General features: G+C 43.0%; 1 protein-coding gene and 1 pseudogene across 8 annotated transcripts in view; both read right to left on the bottom strand.

Annotated features, from left to right (window-relative positions):
* Positions 1 to 17267, bottom strand: part of LOC132385096 (uncharacterized) — a 175324-nt gene that overhangs the window by 125341 nt on the left and 32716 nt on the right. For 4 of the 8 annotated variants that reach the window (XR_009509070.1, XR_009509069.1, XR_009509071.1 and 1 more), the window contains one exon: positions 2713 to 4893. Coding sequence is in view for 1 of the 8 variants with exons in the window: in XM_059956833.1 (XP_059812816.1) it covers positions 4775 to 4893; positions 16443 to 16490 (167 nt within the window). In the remaining 7 variants the exon portion in view is untranslated. Of the gene's footprint in view, positions 4894 to 16442; positions 16491 to 17267 lie in introns of those variants that run through there. The other 4 variants (XM_059956833.1, XR_009509075.1, XR_009509073.1 and 1 more) reach the window with 4 other exon arrangements.
* LOC132385276 (borealin-like) lies at positions 7142 to 8125 on the bottom strand (annotated as a pseudogene).

Here is a 17267-nt window from a genome sequence, read left to right as displayed (position 1 = left end):
TAAGACGTGAAAGAATAGGACCTATCAAGTGTGACAGTGGGAAAGTGTGTATGGAACTGGAGGAAATAGCAGAGGTACTTAATGAATACTTTACTTCAGTATTCACTATGGAAACGGATCTTGGTGATTGTAGGGATGACTTGCAGCAGACTGAAAAGCTTGAGCATGTAGATATTAAGAAAGAGGATGTGCTGGAGCTTTTGGAGAAGTCGCCGAGACTACATGAGATGTACCCTAGGCTACTGTGGGAGGCAAGGGAGGAGATTGCTGAACCTCTGGCGATGATCTTTGCATCATCAATGAGGACGGGAGAGGTTCCGGAGGATTGGAGGGTTGCGGATGTTGTTCCTTTATTCAAGAAAGGGAGTAGAGATGGCCCAGGAAATTATAGACCAGTGAGTCTTACTTCAGTGGTTGGTAAGTTGATGGAGAAGATCCTGAGAGGCAGGATTTATGAACATTTGGACATTTGGAGAGGTATAATATGATTAGGAATAGTCAGTATGGCTTTGTCAAACGCAGGTCATGCCTTACGAGCCAGGTTGAATTTTTTGAAGATGTGACTAAACACATTGATGAAGGAAGAGCAGTAGATGTAGTGTATATGGATTTCAGCAAGGCATTTGATAAGGTACCTCATGCAAAGCTTATTGAGAAAGTAAGGAGGCATGGGATCCAAGGGGACATTGCTTTCTGCATCCAGAATTGGCTTGCCCACAGAAGGCAAAGAGTGGTTGTAGACGGGTCATATTCTGCATGGAGGTTGGTGACCAGTGGAGTGCCTTAGGGATCTGTTCTGGGACCGCTTCTCTTCGTGATTTTTATAAATCACCTGGATGAGGAAGTGGAGGGATGGGTTAGTAAATCTGCTGATGACATAAAGGTTGTAGGTGTTGTGGATAGTGTAGAGGGCTGTCAGAGGTTACAGCTGGACACTGATAGGATGCAAAACTGGGCTGAGATGTGGCAGATGGAGTTCAACCCAGATAAATGTGAGGTGGTTCATTTTGGTAGGTCAACTACAATGGCAGAGTATAGTATTAATAGTAAGACTCTTGGCAGTGTGGAGGATCAGAGGGATCTTGGGGTCCGAGTCCATAGGACACTCAAAGCTGCTGCACAGGTTGACTCGGTGGTTAAGAAGGCGTATGGTGTATTGGCCTTCATCAATCGTGGGATTGAATTTAGGAGCCAAGAGGTAATGTTGCAGTTATATAGGACCCTGGTCAGACCCCACTTGGAGTAATGTGCTCAGTTCTGGTCACCTCACTACAGGAAGGATATGGAAACCACAGAAAGGGTGCAGAGGAGATTTACAAGAATGTTGCCTGGATTGGGGAGCATGCCTTACGAGAATGGGGTGAGTGAACTCGGCCTTTTCTCCTTGGGGCGATGGAGGATGAAAGGTGACCTGATAGAGGTGTACAAGATGATGAGAGGCATTGATCGTGTGGACAGTCAGAGGATTTTTCCCAGGGCAGAAATGGCTGCCACAAGAGGGCATAGGTATAAGGTGCTTGGAAGTAGGTACAGAGGAGATGTCAGGGGTAAGTTTTTTTACTCATAGAGTGGTGAGTGCGTGGAAATGGCTGCCAGCGATGGTGGTGGAGGCGGATATGATAGGGTCTTTTAAGAGACTTTTGGATAGGTACATGGAGCTTAGTAAAACAGAGGGCTATGGGTAAGCCTAGTAATTTCTAAGGTAGGGACATGTTCGACACAACTTTGTGGGCCGAAGGGCCTGTATTGTGCTGTATGTTTTCCACATTTCTAGCGTGTGCACCTAATAGGCATAACATCAGCACTGCCAGACAGGGATAATGAGAATTTCGGGGCTACTGGGGGGGGGGGGGGGGGGCGCGGTGCGGGGAAGAAGAAATTACTTGTGGCAGACCCGCTCTGTCACAACATGGGAGGCAACACATCATCCTGGCTTCTCTTTCACAACCACAGAATCTCCTGTCTGTCCCCCTATCAAGTCTCCTGTCACTATCATCCTGCCAGACTTTACCCTTCCCTGCTGAGCCGCAGAGCTGGCCATAGTGCCACTGGCCTGGTTGGTGCTGATCATCTCTCCTCCCCTGCCCAGCAGTATGCAAAGGGGAATACTTGTTGCTGAGGGGAATGGCCACAGGGGATCACTACACTGACTGCTTACTCCCCGTACCTCTCCTGGTGGTCACCCATCTTCACCTCAATAAAAGACTGGTCTATGAAGAATTCAGCTTCCTGAACGGTCCCGAACTGCTCTCACTGAAGCCTGACAACTCTAACACTGACCCACTCACAAGCCAACAACAGCCACTTCAACAATGGTTGCTCTGATCAAACCCTCTTCTTTTTATTGGCCCTTGCTAATTAACCCTCGCATTCTCTGCTTCCACGGACAAGTCTCGACAGGCCCTACTCATTTTTTAAAAACTGGTGCGTAAAGTCCACAAGGAACTGTCTCCAACTCACTCTGTGATCTCCCGCTGCGTAGACAAGTCCTGACAGGCCATGATCGAACGGTGGAGTAGGCTTAATGGGCTAAATGGCCTAATTCTGCTCCTAAGTCTTTTGGCTGAGGTTGCTGGGGGGAATCCCTATAACACATGGGCAGTGATTGTTGACACAGCTTTGCTGATGTGATGGATCACTTATCTGAAGCAGTTTGTTATTAAAATTCAGCTCAGAGCAGTCACATATGCATTTGCAGACAAAGGGAGGCACTGCACGTGTGTTAAACCACAAGAAAACACTTTATTAGAACTAGCACAAATTCAATACAGGAGAAAAACAGAAGTCTGCAGTCGTACCTGCCCTATGATCTCACCTTCCCCAAACAAACATGTTTGTCACCATTTTCCACTGTTATGACTGCTGACTTGTACTCCATTCACTTTTTCAAAATATTGCCATGGACCGGTTTTCTTGAACTCTAAAAACAATCCCACTCCAAGCTAACATCATTTTATTTTAGCATATACCAAGGAGGAATCACGTTTAACTATTTTCTTACAGTATAAACTTTTGTGACCTCCAAAGGGAGCGACAAAGGTGGATGTGGCATAGATTAACATCAGCAGGCTAGAATCATCTTGAGGCTAATCAGGCAGATAAGAATTATCAACAAGAGAAAATCTGCAGATGTTGAAAATCCAAGTAACACACACAAAATGCTGGAGGAACTCAGCAGGCCAGACGGCATCAATGTTAAAGAGTACAGTCGACAATTTGGGCCAAGACCCTTCAGCAGGACTGGAGAATAAGAATTATCTCTCAGACCCGTGTGGTGAAAGATCACACTGTAGATGAATGTGTGTTGCACAACTGTGACCTCATTGGACGATATTGACACCAGAAAGAAAGCGATAGAGAGAATGTACATCTGACAAAACAATGAAAACAAGTTGTAGAATCATCAAATCAAGGAAAAGTTACAAGTCAGAAGGAGCTATTTCTTAAAGAGGAACCCAGCCCAAGCTCAGCCTCCTACATTGATCCTTGAGCCCTGCAGGACAAAGCGCACACCCAAGTGATGAGACTTCTGCCTCATCCAGCCAGTGAACACTCGGCCTGTACCACGTTTCCCCATCTCCCACCCAAACCTTCTGCCAGTTACTTAAAATCTAGCTTTGCTGATCCTGGAGCTAAGGAAAATAGAATCTTCCAATTTCCTCTACACAGGCCCTTCAGAATTTCATTATACTTTCCCAAAGAAAACAACCAAAGCTTTCACTGTCTTTCCTCATGGCTGCATTTTCCAGTTGGTCATGATCTGATAAATCTCCTCTGCACCCTGTCCTGTGCAATCCCCTCTGTCCTGTTATGTTGTGCTAAACTGAATGCTAAGAAAATTGCGCTACTTCAGATTAAATTGTTTTTTTTTCCCAACAACAGAATGTCTGTGGTGTTAATAACAGGATCACAGAGGTAACTGTGTTTCCCAGGGACCCATAGTTGACACGGCTAAAAAGGAGCTTGGCTTCTAGACTTAATCAATTCATTCCAGACAGGATACTTGAGGCCATTAATAGAATAACTTTCACACTGGAATAACATGAAGGCATGTTCATAACTTAGAGTGCATCTTACAATGGACCTTCTGTCCAGTCAGATTTGGTTCACAGAACAGCACAGTACAGGCCCTTTGGCTCACAATATTGCTAACCTTTTAACCTTCTCCAAGATCATCCTAACCCTTCCCTCCCACACAGTCCTCCATTCTTCTTTTATCCATGTGCCTACCTAAGAGTCTCTTAAATGCCGTCAATATATTTGCCTCCACCACCACTCTCTGTGTAAAACACCTACCTCCCATCAAGTTAGCTATTTCTGCATGGGAGGTGCTGGCCATCCACTCTAGACCTCTTAACATCTTATACACCTCTGTCAAGTTACTTCTCATCTTCCTTTGCTCCAAATAGACAAGATCTAGGTCACTCAGCCTATCCTCATATAATCCAGACAGCACCCTGCTAAACCTCTTCTGCACCCTTTCTAAAGCTTCCATATCCTTCCTATAATGAGGCAGCCAGAACTGAACACAATATTCTGTGGTCTAACCAGAGTTTTATACAGCTGCAACACTACCTCATGGTTTTTGTCTCCTAGTCTTTATTTAAAAATCATTAAAACATACAGATCAACAAATGGCAGACAGGAGTATGAATAATGATCTACCTTTGTTTTGAAGTTAGAATCTAATAACCAAACACTAATGTTAAACTCCAAGCACTTGGCACTACTTTCGATGTTACAGGAAAGATCTCACCAAGACACATCACATTGCTTATGGGCTGTCTTCATGCTTCTTGCGTTCCTGGTACCTTCTGTACTGTTTTTGAATCGTTACCGCTGCCCTCTCTGGGCTGGGGTCCATGCAGATATTTTCTTCTCTATGTTCCATGCCTATAGAACAGAGATGAGGAGGAATTTCTTTAGCCGAAGAGTGGTGAATCTGTGGAATTCATTGCCACAGACGGCTGTGGAGGCCGAGTCATTGGATATATTTAAAGCGGAGGCTGATAGTTTCATGATTAGTCAGGGTGTCAAAGGTTACGGGAAGAAGGCAGAGGAATGGAGTTGAGGGGGATAATAAATTGAACATGATGGAATGGTGGAACAGACTCAAAGGACCAAATGGCCCAATTCTGCTCCTATGTGTTATAGACACTAAGCAAAAATATAAATTACCCTTTTAAAACAACTAATTTAAAATATGGAGAGCAGAGCTTAGTGTGATGGTGCCTAACGGCGACTCCTTTGCTTGCATCTTCGGAAACAGCTCGATTTTGAACATTAATATCTCTTTTTTTTAACCTTTTCAGGGTTCCTTTGAAGACCCTGGCCTTGAGTTACACACTGACTTTGGTTCTTTGCAGGAATGGGACCCACTCTTGGGATTGCTTTTCGATATGCCAAACACACGGCCTGGAAGACCAGTGCGCCTTCAGGGTGCCAAATTTTCGTGGCTCTGGAGGCAGACAGATTCGAGGCCGGTGTCGCCACCTGGTGTGTCGTGGGAGTACACGGAAGATTGAAAGCAGCGAGCTGGCTGCGGACCCAGAGACCCGAGTTCTTTGGGCACACAGCTCGGAAAAAGCGATGCAACAGACTTTTAACACCATAAACCAGCGAGTTGTTTGTTATGCCTCCACTCTCACTGTGAAATGGGGACACCTCTTTTTCCCTTATTAGGGAGAGAGAGAGAGCCTGTGGTATGTCAAATACCAGGTGAACAGGTAGTCCTTAGGGTACTGCAAGTCTGAGTCTTTATTGATGTTTGCTGCACACGAGTGCTCAGTGGAGGGTGCCGATGCTTTTCGTGCGGGTGGGGTGGTGGGGATCATTGCTTTGCTGCTGCTTATGTGTGGGAGGGGGGAGCTGGGGAGGGTCGGGGTTCTAACATTTAACTGTCATTCATTCTTTGGTTTCTGTGATGTTTGCGAAGAAAAAGAATTTCAGGATGTATATTGTATACATTTCTCTGACATTAAATGTACCTATTGAAAACCAATTGGTCAGTCTTCTCTTTTAACCATGTCACGATTTAATTTTTCAAAAATTGCATTCAAATACTTAATACTGGAGATGCTGAAATAAAGACAGAAATTACTCTGAATGCTTAAGTCAGGCAGCATCTGTGGAGGTAGAGATCAAGTTAACCAGAGCTGACCTTTCATCAAAGCTGGAGGAAACAATAACAGATTTTAAACTAGTACAGAGGTACAAAGTGAAAATGGTGTGATTGGAGAAAGCAAAGTACAAAATGGGGTGGGTGGGACATTGGTAGTGAAACAAGAGATACTGCAACCCTGAACAACACGCACAAAACGGAGAAGCTCAGCATGTCAAGCAGCAACTATGGAAAAGAATAAGCAGTCACCTTTTGTTCTGCATGTTTTAATGAGAAAACTTAAGTGACAGGTCCCCTGTCAGATTGGTAGACCCTCCAAGCACAGAGTCAGAGTGTATTTATATGGGTTAAGAGAATATTAATAAACTACTCTAACATTCATTGCACTTTGAAAGGATTACTGTACAGGAAATTCTATAAGCAGTTCCAAAAATATAGGCTTGACTTAGATCACCCTTAACAGAATGGGTGGAACAGACTCAATGGGCTGAATGGCCTAATTCTGCTCTTATGTCTTCTGATCTAAGGGTAAAAAAATCTTTCTTCAATGTCTTTTTTGGTTAAAATCAATTCTTAATAAATAAGCAAAATCTCACAGACTTTTACAAAGAGTTTTCCAAATACTTAAGACACTCCATTTGTGCCAGAGATTTCTGTTCTGGCATTCTGGCAATGAAGCATAAAGATTGTGCTTCCATTTATTCAACCTCAGCCAGGGTTTGGTGAGTCTGGAGGTCGAGTCGTGAAGGTCGTAGCCACTGGGTTAGCATGTCCAAAGGTCAGAGGTCAGGCTGCCCCTAGCACATCCTTGGGTTGTGTTGGTTATTAACCAACTTAAGAGGCAGTGATCATAATATGATAGAATTCACCCTGCAGTTTGAGAGTGTGAAGATAAAGTCAAGTGTTACAGTGGAGTAAAGGGAATTACATAGGCATGAGAGAGAAACTAGGCAAAGTAGATTGGAAGGGGACACAGGCAGGGATGACAGCCGAGCAGCAATGGCTGGAGCTTCTGGGAGCAATTTGGAATGCGCTGGATAGATACATCCCAAAGAAGTATTCTATTAATAAATGTTTATTTACTACAAACCATATGTCAAATTTCAAACAAGTCACATGAATTATATTTTGTCAACTTTGTTTTCACTTTCTCATCTTCATCACCTCATTGAGTTTATGTGATAGTTGTTCAAAAGATTTAAGTGTATGGTCATCCAGTTGACTTAAATCTGTGCTGGTAATTTTGCTGGCTATAAATTGTTTGCTTTGTCCATCCCCAGTTGGAACACTGATGATCATTTCTGTGGAATCAGCAAGTGGGCTTCCTGTGAAACTAAATACACGTTCCCCTAATTTCCGCACACGAGTTGCTGTCTTTGGAAGTCGTGGATTAAGCTTGGGTGTTATCAGCGGCGTGGGTCCCCAAATATCAGAAGTATTTGTAGAGCTGAGTCCTTTGGTTCCATTTGTCCTTCTAGTCCGACCATTTGTGGTACACGGAGGCCTACTTTTAGCTGAGAAGGTAACGCCATGCTTAGCTTTCCATAGCATTTTGGCTGCTGGAGAAACATTTTCACTCTCGTTTACAACTGTGTCATTGGCAAGCTTTGCTTTTTGTTTACATTTTCTTGTAGTGTTCAGTTGTGCAGCATCTTTCAGGATCTCTGATTCAATGGCTTCAACTTCTGAACAGGCAGCATTAATACATTTTTGTTCAGCTGTAGCCACCGCCTCTGCACTTCCACCCATAGCGAGGTATTCCAAATAATTCATTTGTCTCACAGCCATTGGAAGTTTCATAATTGCATGACTGTAATGTGCTTCTACTGTAATGACCATATTGTTCAAAGCTTTCTCCATCTCTTTTCCGCCGTTCAACTTCAATGTCAAAATCTTTTAGAAAAGCCTGAAGTTTTTCATGCTTCTTTAAGTCTAGTAAATTATTTTTGCGACCAGTTGCTTTTCGTTTTGAAGGCATTTTTTCAAGGTAGTCCACGTTAGACCCACAACAGGCTCCGCTCTTCCTCACCTCACACAGCTGCGGCCCGCCTCACACAGTCTGAATTTCCCAAAGAAGTATTCTAAAGGTAGGATGAGGCAATTATGGCTGACAAGGGAACTCGAAGACAGTATAAAAGCAAAAGAGAGGGCATACAATATAGCAAAAATTGATGGTAAGTTAGAGTATTAGGAAGCTTTTAAAGACCAGAAGGCAACTTAAAAACATAAGGAGAGAAAAGATGAAATATGAAGGTAAGCTAGCCAATAATATCAAAGAGGATGCCAAATGTTTTTTTCAGATATATAAAGAGCAAAAGAGAGGCGAGAGCAATGGACTGCTAGAAAATGAATAGTAGCAATGGAGGACAAAGAAATGGCTGAACTTAATAAGTATCTTGCATCAGTATTCACTGTGGAAGCAGTACGCCAGAAATTCAAGAGATTCAGGGGTTAGCAGGTGAGAAGGTGCTTGGGAAGCCAAAGATTGATAAAATAAACTTTTCTCTGGGTTCCAGCCAGGTACAGGTATCAATTTTAACTGATGTTTTGATTACAAACTCTGCCATCTTCATCAGGGATGAAGCCAACAGGAAACCTTTTATTTCAATGGCTTCCTTCACCAGGAAACCTAACAATGAGGAGGAAACTGTCATTACTTCCACAGTTCCTGAAAGGATCGCCAGGATCCTGAAGAAATGCAGGATTTTTACCATCCACAATCTCGCAAAGCAGCTCAAGTCACAGCTTATGCGGGTCAAAGATGGCCTGGGACTCGAGATGTCTGGCATTTACAGGATTCCCTGCGAATGCGGAGCAGCGTATATCGGCCAGATGGGATGCATGGTGGAAACCCGCATCAAGGAGCACAGGAGGTATATCTGTTTGGTGATCTGAAGAAACTAGCGGCAGCAGAACATTGCATTCACTGATTGACTTTGACAGCACAAAACTACTGTACCATTTCAAAGGCTTTTGGGACCGCCTAGTGAAGGAAGCCATTGAAATAAAACTAAAGGAAAAGAAAGACGAAGGTCTTGACCTAAGAAAGAACTGGAATTTGATTGTAAACAAGGTGGGCCAGGGGAAATCTGATTGGAGGAAGACGAACCAATTATGAGGGGCAGATGACGGGGGTATAAATACCACTGGGCTAGACATACCCAGGCATCATCCCTGATGAAGATGGCAGAGTTTGTCACTGAAACGTCAGTTAAAATTGATACCTGTACGTGGCTGGAAGCCCGAGAAAAGTTTATTCATCGTATATGCCAGGAAAGCACTAGATCATGAGGGTAGATAAGTCACCTGGACCAGATTTACTACACCCCAGGGTTCTGAAGGAGGTAGTTGAAGAGACTGTGGAGGCAGTAATAATGATCTTTGAAGAATCACTAGAATTTGGAATTGTTCCGGAGAACAGGAGAACTGCAAATATCACTCCAATCTTCGGAAAGGGAGGGAGGTAGAAGAAAGGAAATTATAGGCCAATTAGGTTGACTTCAGTTGTTGAGAACATGTTGGTGTCCATTATTAAGGATGAGGTTTCGGGGTACTTGGAGGCACATGATAAAATAGGCCAAAGTCAGCATTATTTCCTTAAGGGAAATCTTGCCTGACAAATCTGTTGGAATTCTTTGAGGAAATAACAGGCAGGATAAACAAAGGCATGTAGGTGGATGCTGTTGACTTAGATTTTCAGAAGTCATTTGACAAGGTACCGCACATTAACAAGATAAGAGACAGGGAGATAGAAAGTCAAGCTGAAGGGTCTCGGCCCGAAACATCTACTATACTCTTTTCCATAGATGCTGTTTGGCTTGTTGAGTTCCTGCAGCATTTTGTGTTGTAGGGAGACAAAAAGCTTTTGTCACATTGGCCTTCATAAATCCAAGTATTGAGTACAGGAGATGGGATGTTATGTTGAAGTTGTATAAGACATTGGTGAGGCCTAATTTGCAGTTTTGGTCACCTACTTACAGGAAAGATGTAAATAATATTGAAAGTGTACAGAGAAAATTTACAAGGATGTTGCCGGGCCTGGAGGACATGAGTTATAAGGAAAGATTTGAATAGATTAGGACTTTAGTATTAGGACCTTGGAACATAGAAGATTGAGAGGAAATTTGATAGAGGTATACAAAATTATGAGGAGTCTAGATAGGGTAAATGCAAGGAGGTTTTTTTCACTGAGATTGGGTGGCTTCATGGCTTAAGGGTGAAAGGTGAGAAGTTTAAGGGGAACACAAGCAGAAACATCTTCACTCAGGGAGTGGTGAGTGTGTGGAACGAGCTGCCAGCACAAGGGGTGCATGCAAGCTCGATTTCAATGTTAAAGAGAAGTCTGGATAGGCACACGGATAGTAGAGGTCTGGTAGGCTTTGGTCCCGGTGCGGGTCGATGGGAGTTGGCAGTATAAATTGTTTGGCATGGACTAGATGGGTCGAAGGGCCTGTTTCTGTGCTGTACTTTTCAATGACTCTATGCTGTGGATGTCTGTATATAGTAGTTGTATTATATAGCATACAAATATAAATATTAGAAGAGAAGTAGAAAGAATATAAATTAAGTTACCTCAAACAGTCTAACAGAAGGGGGTCATTACTTCCCCAGCTATAGGTTGACTCATTATGGAGCCTAATGGCCGAGGGTAAGAATGACCTCGTATACCGCTCTTTGGAGCAGTGCAGTTGTCTCAGTCTATTACTGAAAGTGTTCCTCTGTTCAGCCAAGGTGGCATGCGGAGGGTGAGAAACATTGTCCAGAATTGCCAGGATTTTCTGGAGGGTCCTTTGTTCTCCCACAGCCTCCAGTGTGTCCAGTTTGACTGCAATAACAGAGCCATTCTTTGTAATCAGTTTATTGAGGCTGTTAGCATCACCCGTGTTGATGCCATTGCCCCAACACACCACCACACGGAAGATTGTATTGGCACCAACAGACTGGTAGGACATGTGAAGGAGGGGCCTGCACACTCCAAAGGACCTCAGTCTCCTCAGGAAGTAGAGGCGACTCTGTACACAGACTCTGTGTTGGTGCTCCACTGTCATCCAAGTGCACCCTCAGGTCCTCACCACATCCACATTCTCACCATCAACAGTATCAGGGAACTGTGCAGGCTTAGTCTTCTCAAAATCTATCACCATCTCCTTTGTCTTACTGATGTTGGGCTGCAGATGATTCAGCTTGCACCATTCGACAAAGTCCTCCACCAGGGCCCTGCATTCATCCTCCCGTCCTCCCTTCATACACCCAACTATTGCTGAGTCACCAGAGAATTTCTGCAGATGACATGACTCAGTGTTGTATCTAAAGTTCGAGGTATACAGGGTAAACAGGAAGGGAGCCAATACAGACCCTGTGGGGCCCTAGTGCTGACTCACAGCTCTGAAGCTGCACGAACTGTGGTCTGCTAGTCAGGTAGTCCATTATCCAGGGCACAATAGAAGTGCCAACCTGCATTGAACAGAGCTCCCCCCCACCCCCAGCAATGAGGGCTGTATGGTGTGAAGGCAATTGAGGAACCATGATCCTCACAGCGCTGACCTGCTTATCCAAATGGGAGTAGGCTCTGTTCAGCGGGTAAGTGACAGCATCATCAACTCCAACATGCTCCCAGAGGGACAAACTGAATGTATATATGCATAAATATGTGAACTACATATGTCTCATGCTACCAAGTGATATTTGCATGCCTCACTTTAAGTAACCTTGATGTTGGACCTGCATTTCCGACTCCCATGTCTTCCTTTGAATTAGAAGTTACAAAACACAACAAGCATGGATGGGGAGAGGATGGTTCCTCTAGTTGGTGTGTCTGGAACCAGAGGGCACAGCCCCAGAATAGAGGGAAGAGAGGGATGTCCATTTTAGAACAGAACTGAAGGAATTTAATTTGCTAGAGGGTAGTCAATCTGTGGAATTCATTTAAAGCAGAGTTTGATAGGTTCTTGGTTAGTTAGGGTAACAAAGGTTACGAGGAGAAAGCAGAAAACAGGATTCAGAGGGATAATAAATCAGCCATGATAGAATGGTGGAGCAGACTTGATGGGCTGAATGGTTTATGTCTACTCCAATGTCTTGTGGTCTTAACGCAAAATGTATCGCAGTGTATGTTCTGACATATGAAATAAATAAATGAATCTGACACAATGGAATCCTTTCAACCCACAGGGAGGCGAGGAAAGAGCCAAATCTGACATCGACAAGTTTCCTGGGATAGTATAAGGCAGCATGGAGGCAACTTGATCAGCTCACACTCAATTTGATCGAAGGACAACAGAGAAGCAAGAGTTGTTGGGAGAGTTAGTCAAAAAGACATGGGGATATACAGCACGAACACAGGCCTATCAGCCTTCTCGGTCCTCACGGACTAACCTCTTACATTAATCTATATTAATCCCAATTTTTAATATCTATCCATATTCTCATCAACTCCTCCCCACCCCCAGATTCCACCACTCACCTACACCCCAGAGGGAATTTACAGTGGCCAATTAGCCTGCCAACCAGCATTATCTTTGGGGTGTGCAGGGAGAGCAGAGGACCTGGAGCAAACCCATGCAGTCACAGGGAGGGCATGCATTCTCCAGTCACTGACAGCACAAGGCAACAAATCTACCAAATGCAGAAAAACTTCTAAAAATGTATTTCACAATGTATGGTTGCTAGAGGATGGAGACTATTACAATATGTTCACCAGAACATTTTTTTTGTGAAGAACAGGGACTTTTTTCATTACTGTATGCCACAATGGCAGTTTCAGAATTAAGCAGGCAAATGAGCATCTTCAAAACAACAGTTTATAAACGACCACCAATCAGTTCATCCTTAATGCTTGATCTGCATGCTTCTCCTCATTGCTGCTAGTGCTAATTTTCCAAAATGCTTTGCTTGCCATAAAATAAAAAAAATGTGATATTGGCCCCTGAGGTGGAATTGCATTTTCAAAACTCATTTTTTTTTTACAGTAATGAGCTAATTCTATCATTTAAAAAGCAAGGATATCTTGCATTGCCTTGTGTAACCATGAATTCTAAACCCAAGGATGTCTATTACCACTTTATCACATCTAAATGATATAATATCCAGCAGCAACATAATTTTTGTTTCTAACAGTCAAAACAATCACAATAAATTATGAATTTTAAGCATTTATCTTTCTGATTCTGTTGAAGTTGTGTATTCGTTTTAATTTCCTGTTGTGGTAGATTAGGAAATTGAGGCTTGGCAGATTCTCGAAACCATGCTGTATCAGGGAGCTGGTTTTAATAATGCAGTTGAAATGGGGTCAAGTGCCAGTTTGATCTCCATTGGTGGGATTTTGATTTGTTTGCATATTCAGAGACAATTCCAGAAGGATTAAGCATAAATTATGCAGTCTAATCTAACTCTCCACTGTTTGCACTCTCCCTTTCTTATATTAACCACTTTTTAATGTGCTTCTGAAGTGGATCAACAACCCAAGATAAGGCAAGACCAACACATTCTAACCTGGAATAAAAGCAAGAAAAAATAAAAACAAGTTTGTGGACAATACGAAGATAAGTGGAGGGTCAGGTGATGTTGAGGAAGCAGAAGGTCTGCAGAAGGACTTAGATTGGGGGAATGGACACAGATCGAATATAGTGTAGGGAGATGTCTGGTCATGCACTTAATAAAGACATATTCGAGAATATTCAAACTTCTGAGGTGCAAAGGGACTTTGAAGTCTTCATGCAGGATTCCCTAAAGGTTCGCTTGCATGTTGAGTTGGTAGTAAGGAAGGCAAAGGCAATGTTAGCATTCATTTGAAAAAATATATAAAAGTAAGGATGTGATGCTGAGGCATTATAAAGAAGTGGTTAGACTGCATCTGGAGTATTGTGTGCAGTTTTGGACCCCTTTTCCAAGAAAATGTGCTGACATTAGAGAGGGTCCTGAGGAAATTCCCAAGAATGAATCTAGGAATGAAAGGGTTAATATATGAGAAGCATTTGATGGCTCTAGGTCTATACTCACTGGAGTTGAGAAGAATAAGGAGGATCCCATTGAAACCTATTGAATATTGAAAGGCCTCGATAGAGATGATGTGGAGAGAATACTTCCTTTAGTGGGGGAGCCTAGGTTCAGAGGGCACAACCTCAGAATAGAGGGATGTCCATTTACAATTCCTCCATTTAGAGGAGGAATTTATTTAGCCAAAAGGTAGTAAATCTGTGTAATTTATTGCCACAGACAGCTATGGAGGCCAAGTCACTTTATTTTTGTGTGTGCCATTCTCTGCCAGAGCCTCAGCGACTACTTTTTTTCCCCAAGTGGTTGTCTTGGGGGAAAGATTCTGTGACTGGTCCCCCATTTCCTTCTCACAGCACAGTTGTTTATTTTTTAAAACGAGGTCGAGTTGCAAGCTCGACACTCAACTCGGCACGGATGGAAAGTGTGCCCGGGAGCGGCCAGACTGGGTTCGAACTCGGGAACCTTCGCTCCGGAGTCCGGCGCTGATGTCACTGCGCCACCAGCTGGCACCAAGTCACTGGGTATATGTAAAATGGAGATTGATAGGCTCTTGATTAGTAAAGGCGTCAAAGGTTACAAGGAGAAGGCAGGAGAATGGGATTGAAAGGGATAATAAATCAGCCATGATGGAATGGCAGAGCAGACTCAGTGGGCCAAATGGCCTAATTCTGCTCTTACATCTTACAGTCCAAGAAAATCCTGGAAATACTCAGACAGATTCAGAGTTGACATTTCAGGTTAATGCTTGAAGCAGATTTTGTGAAAAGAGCAAAACAATGCTGGAGGAACTCAGCAGGTGAGACAGCATCTATGGTGTGCTCAAACCAACATGCGTTACTCCATATACATTCTACATTGGATCTTGTATAACTCCATGTCAATTCAGTGCTTTTGTATTGACTACAAGGACTTTCATTTATACAGTCACTTTAACTCAGCAACAATGAATATTAACAGCTGCTTCATAGGAGTATCTTCAAAATAAAATTGATGTCCGACCCATTATCACACATTGGAGATGAAGGATCTTGCCCCAAAACATCGACTGTTTACTCTTTTCCATAGATGCTCCCTGAACCTGCTGAGCTCCTCCAGAGTTTTTTGAGTTGCTTTGGATTTCCAGCACCTGCAGAAATTCTTTTGCTTGTGATCAGACTCATTATGTTGTATTACTAGAAGTTTGGTGGGTAGATTTTGAGGCACTGGAATTGAAGGATCATCGTAAAGGGATGAGAAAGATGAAGACAGTCAAAGGTAGAAGAACTGCAGTTGTCAGGAGTTTGAGACTAAAGACTCAGAACTGGTGAGGAAATGAATACATTTTTAGAAAAGAAGATCTAAGTTAGAGAAGCAAAGATATCTCTAAGGGAACTTTGTGTGTATAATTATGCCAACCTGTACACAATATCTCTCTAGATTCAAGAGGACTCAGGACTGTTTAATGTCCCTTTCAGCACACAAATGTAAAAGAGAATGCACGAAAAAACACAGTAAGATAAAATACACAATCATCATAAAACACAATAAATATAAATACATAAGATAATTTGTATACATAGATTGATTGCATGATGCTAGGTACAGGAGTGTCTATACACAAGGTGACTCTGACAAAAAATGGTAAAGTAGTAGTAGTCAGGGGTGTGGAGGGGTGGGTTAGTGGGTGGAGGTGTTGATCAGCCTTACTGCTTCAAAAAAGTAACAGTTTTTGAGTCTGGTGGTCCTGGTGTGGACATTACGTAGCTTCCTCCCTGGTGGGAGAGGGACAAACAGTCCATAAGCATGGTGGATGGGATCCTTCATGATGTCACTGGTCCTTTTCCGGCACCTTTCCGTATACATGTTCTTGATGGCAGGTAGGCATCAAGAACATACATACAGTTTGATTTACACCTTAAATGTTTATGTATTTCTTTAGGCTCAATCATGAGCTGGAGGAGGAATCGGTGAAGATTTCAAACATAATCAAGAATGGCATAACAGAAAATCTTTAAAATAGTGAATATTTCAAAGGTCAGGTAGATAGGGCCATAAAGAGAGCTTTTGGCACACTGGATTTCAAAAATCTGGGCAGAGTACAGGATTTTGGATGTTAAATTGAACATAGAGCATTAAAGCACAGTACAGGCCCTTTTAACTTACTCTAAGATCAATCCAACCATTCCCTCCTAAATAACCCTCCATTTATCTATCATCCATGTGCCTAAGAATTTCATTCATGCCCCTACTGGATCTGCCTCTAGCAAGCATTCCACACCCTGTGTAAAGAACATACCTCTGACAACCCCCCCCCCCACCCCACTCTATGTGCAGGTTGGCATGTTACCTGTAAATTGGCCCGCTGTGTAGATGAGTGGTAGGAGTTGATGAAAATCTGAGGGGAAATAACCATATATAACCATATAACAATCACAGCACGGAAACAGGCCATCTTGGCCCTCCTAGTCCGAGCCGAACTCTTAATCTCACCTAGTCCCACCTACCCGCACTCAGCCCATAACCCTCCTCTCCTTTCCTGTCCATATACCTATCCAATTTTACCTTAAATGACACAACTGAACTGGCCTCTACTACTTCTACAGGAAGCTCATTCCACACAGCTATCACTCTCTGAGTAAAGAAATACCCCCTCGTGTTTCCCTTAAACTTTTGCCCCCTAACTCTCAAATCATGTCCTCTCGTTTGAATCTCCCCTACTCTCAATGGAAACAGCCTATTCACGTCAACTCTATCTATCCTTCTCAAAATTTTAAATACCTCGATCAAATCCCCCCTCAACCTTCTACGCTCCAATGAATAGAGACCTAACTTGTTCAACCTTTCTCTGTAATTTAAGTGCTGAAACCCAGGTAACATCCTAGTAAATCGTCTCTGCACTCTCTCTAATTTATTGATATCTTTCCTATAATTCAGTGACCAGAACTGTACACAATATTCCAAATTTGGCCTTACCAATGCCTTGTACAATTTTAACATTACATCCCAACTTCTGTACTCAATGCTCTGATTTATATAGGCCAGCGTTCCAAAAGCCTTCTTTACCACCCTATCTACATGAGACTCCACCTTCAGGGAACTATGCACTGTTATTCCTAGATCTCTCTGTTCCACTGCTTTCCTCAATGCCCTACCATTTACCCTGTATGTTCTA

This window comes from Hypanus sabinus, chromosome X2 (genome assembly GCF_030144855.1).
Source record: "Hypanus sabinus isolate sHypSab1 chromosome X2, sHypSab1.hap1, whole genome shotgun sequence".
Classification (NCBI taxonomy): Eukaryota; Metazoa; Chordata; class Chondrichthyes; order Myliobatiformes; family Dasyatidae; genus Hypanus; species Hypanus sabinus.
This window is presented reverse-complemented; position numbering and strand designations above follow the sequence as displayed.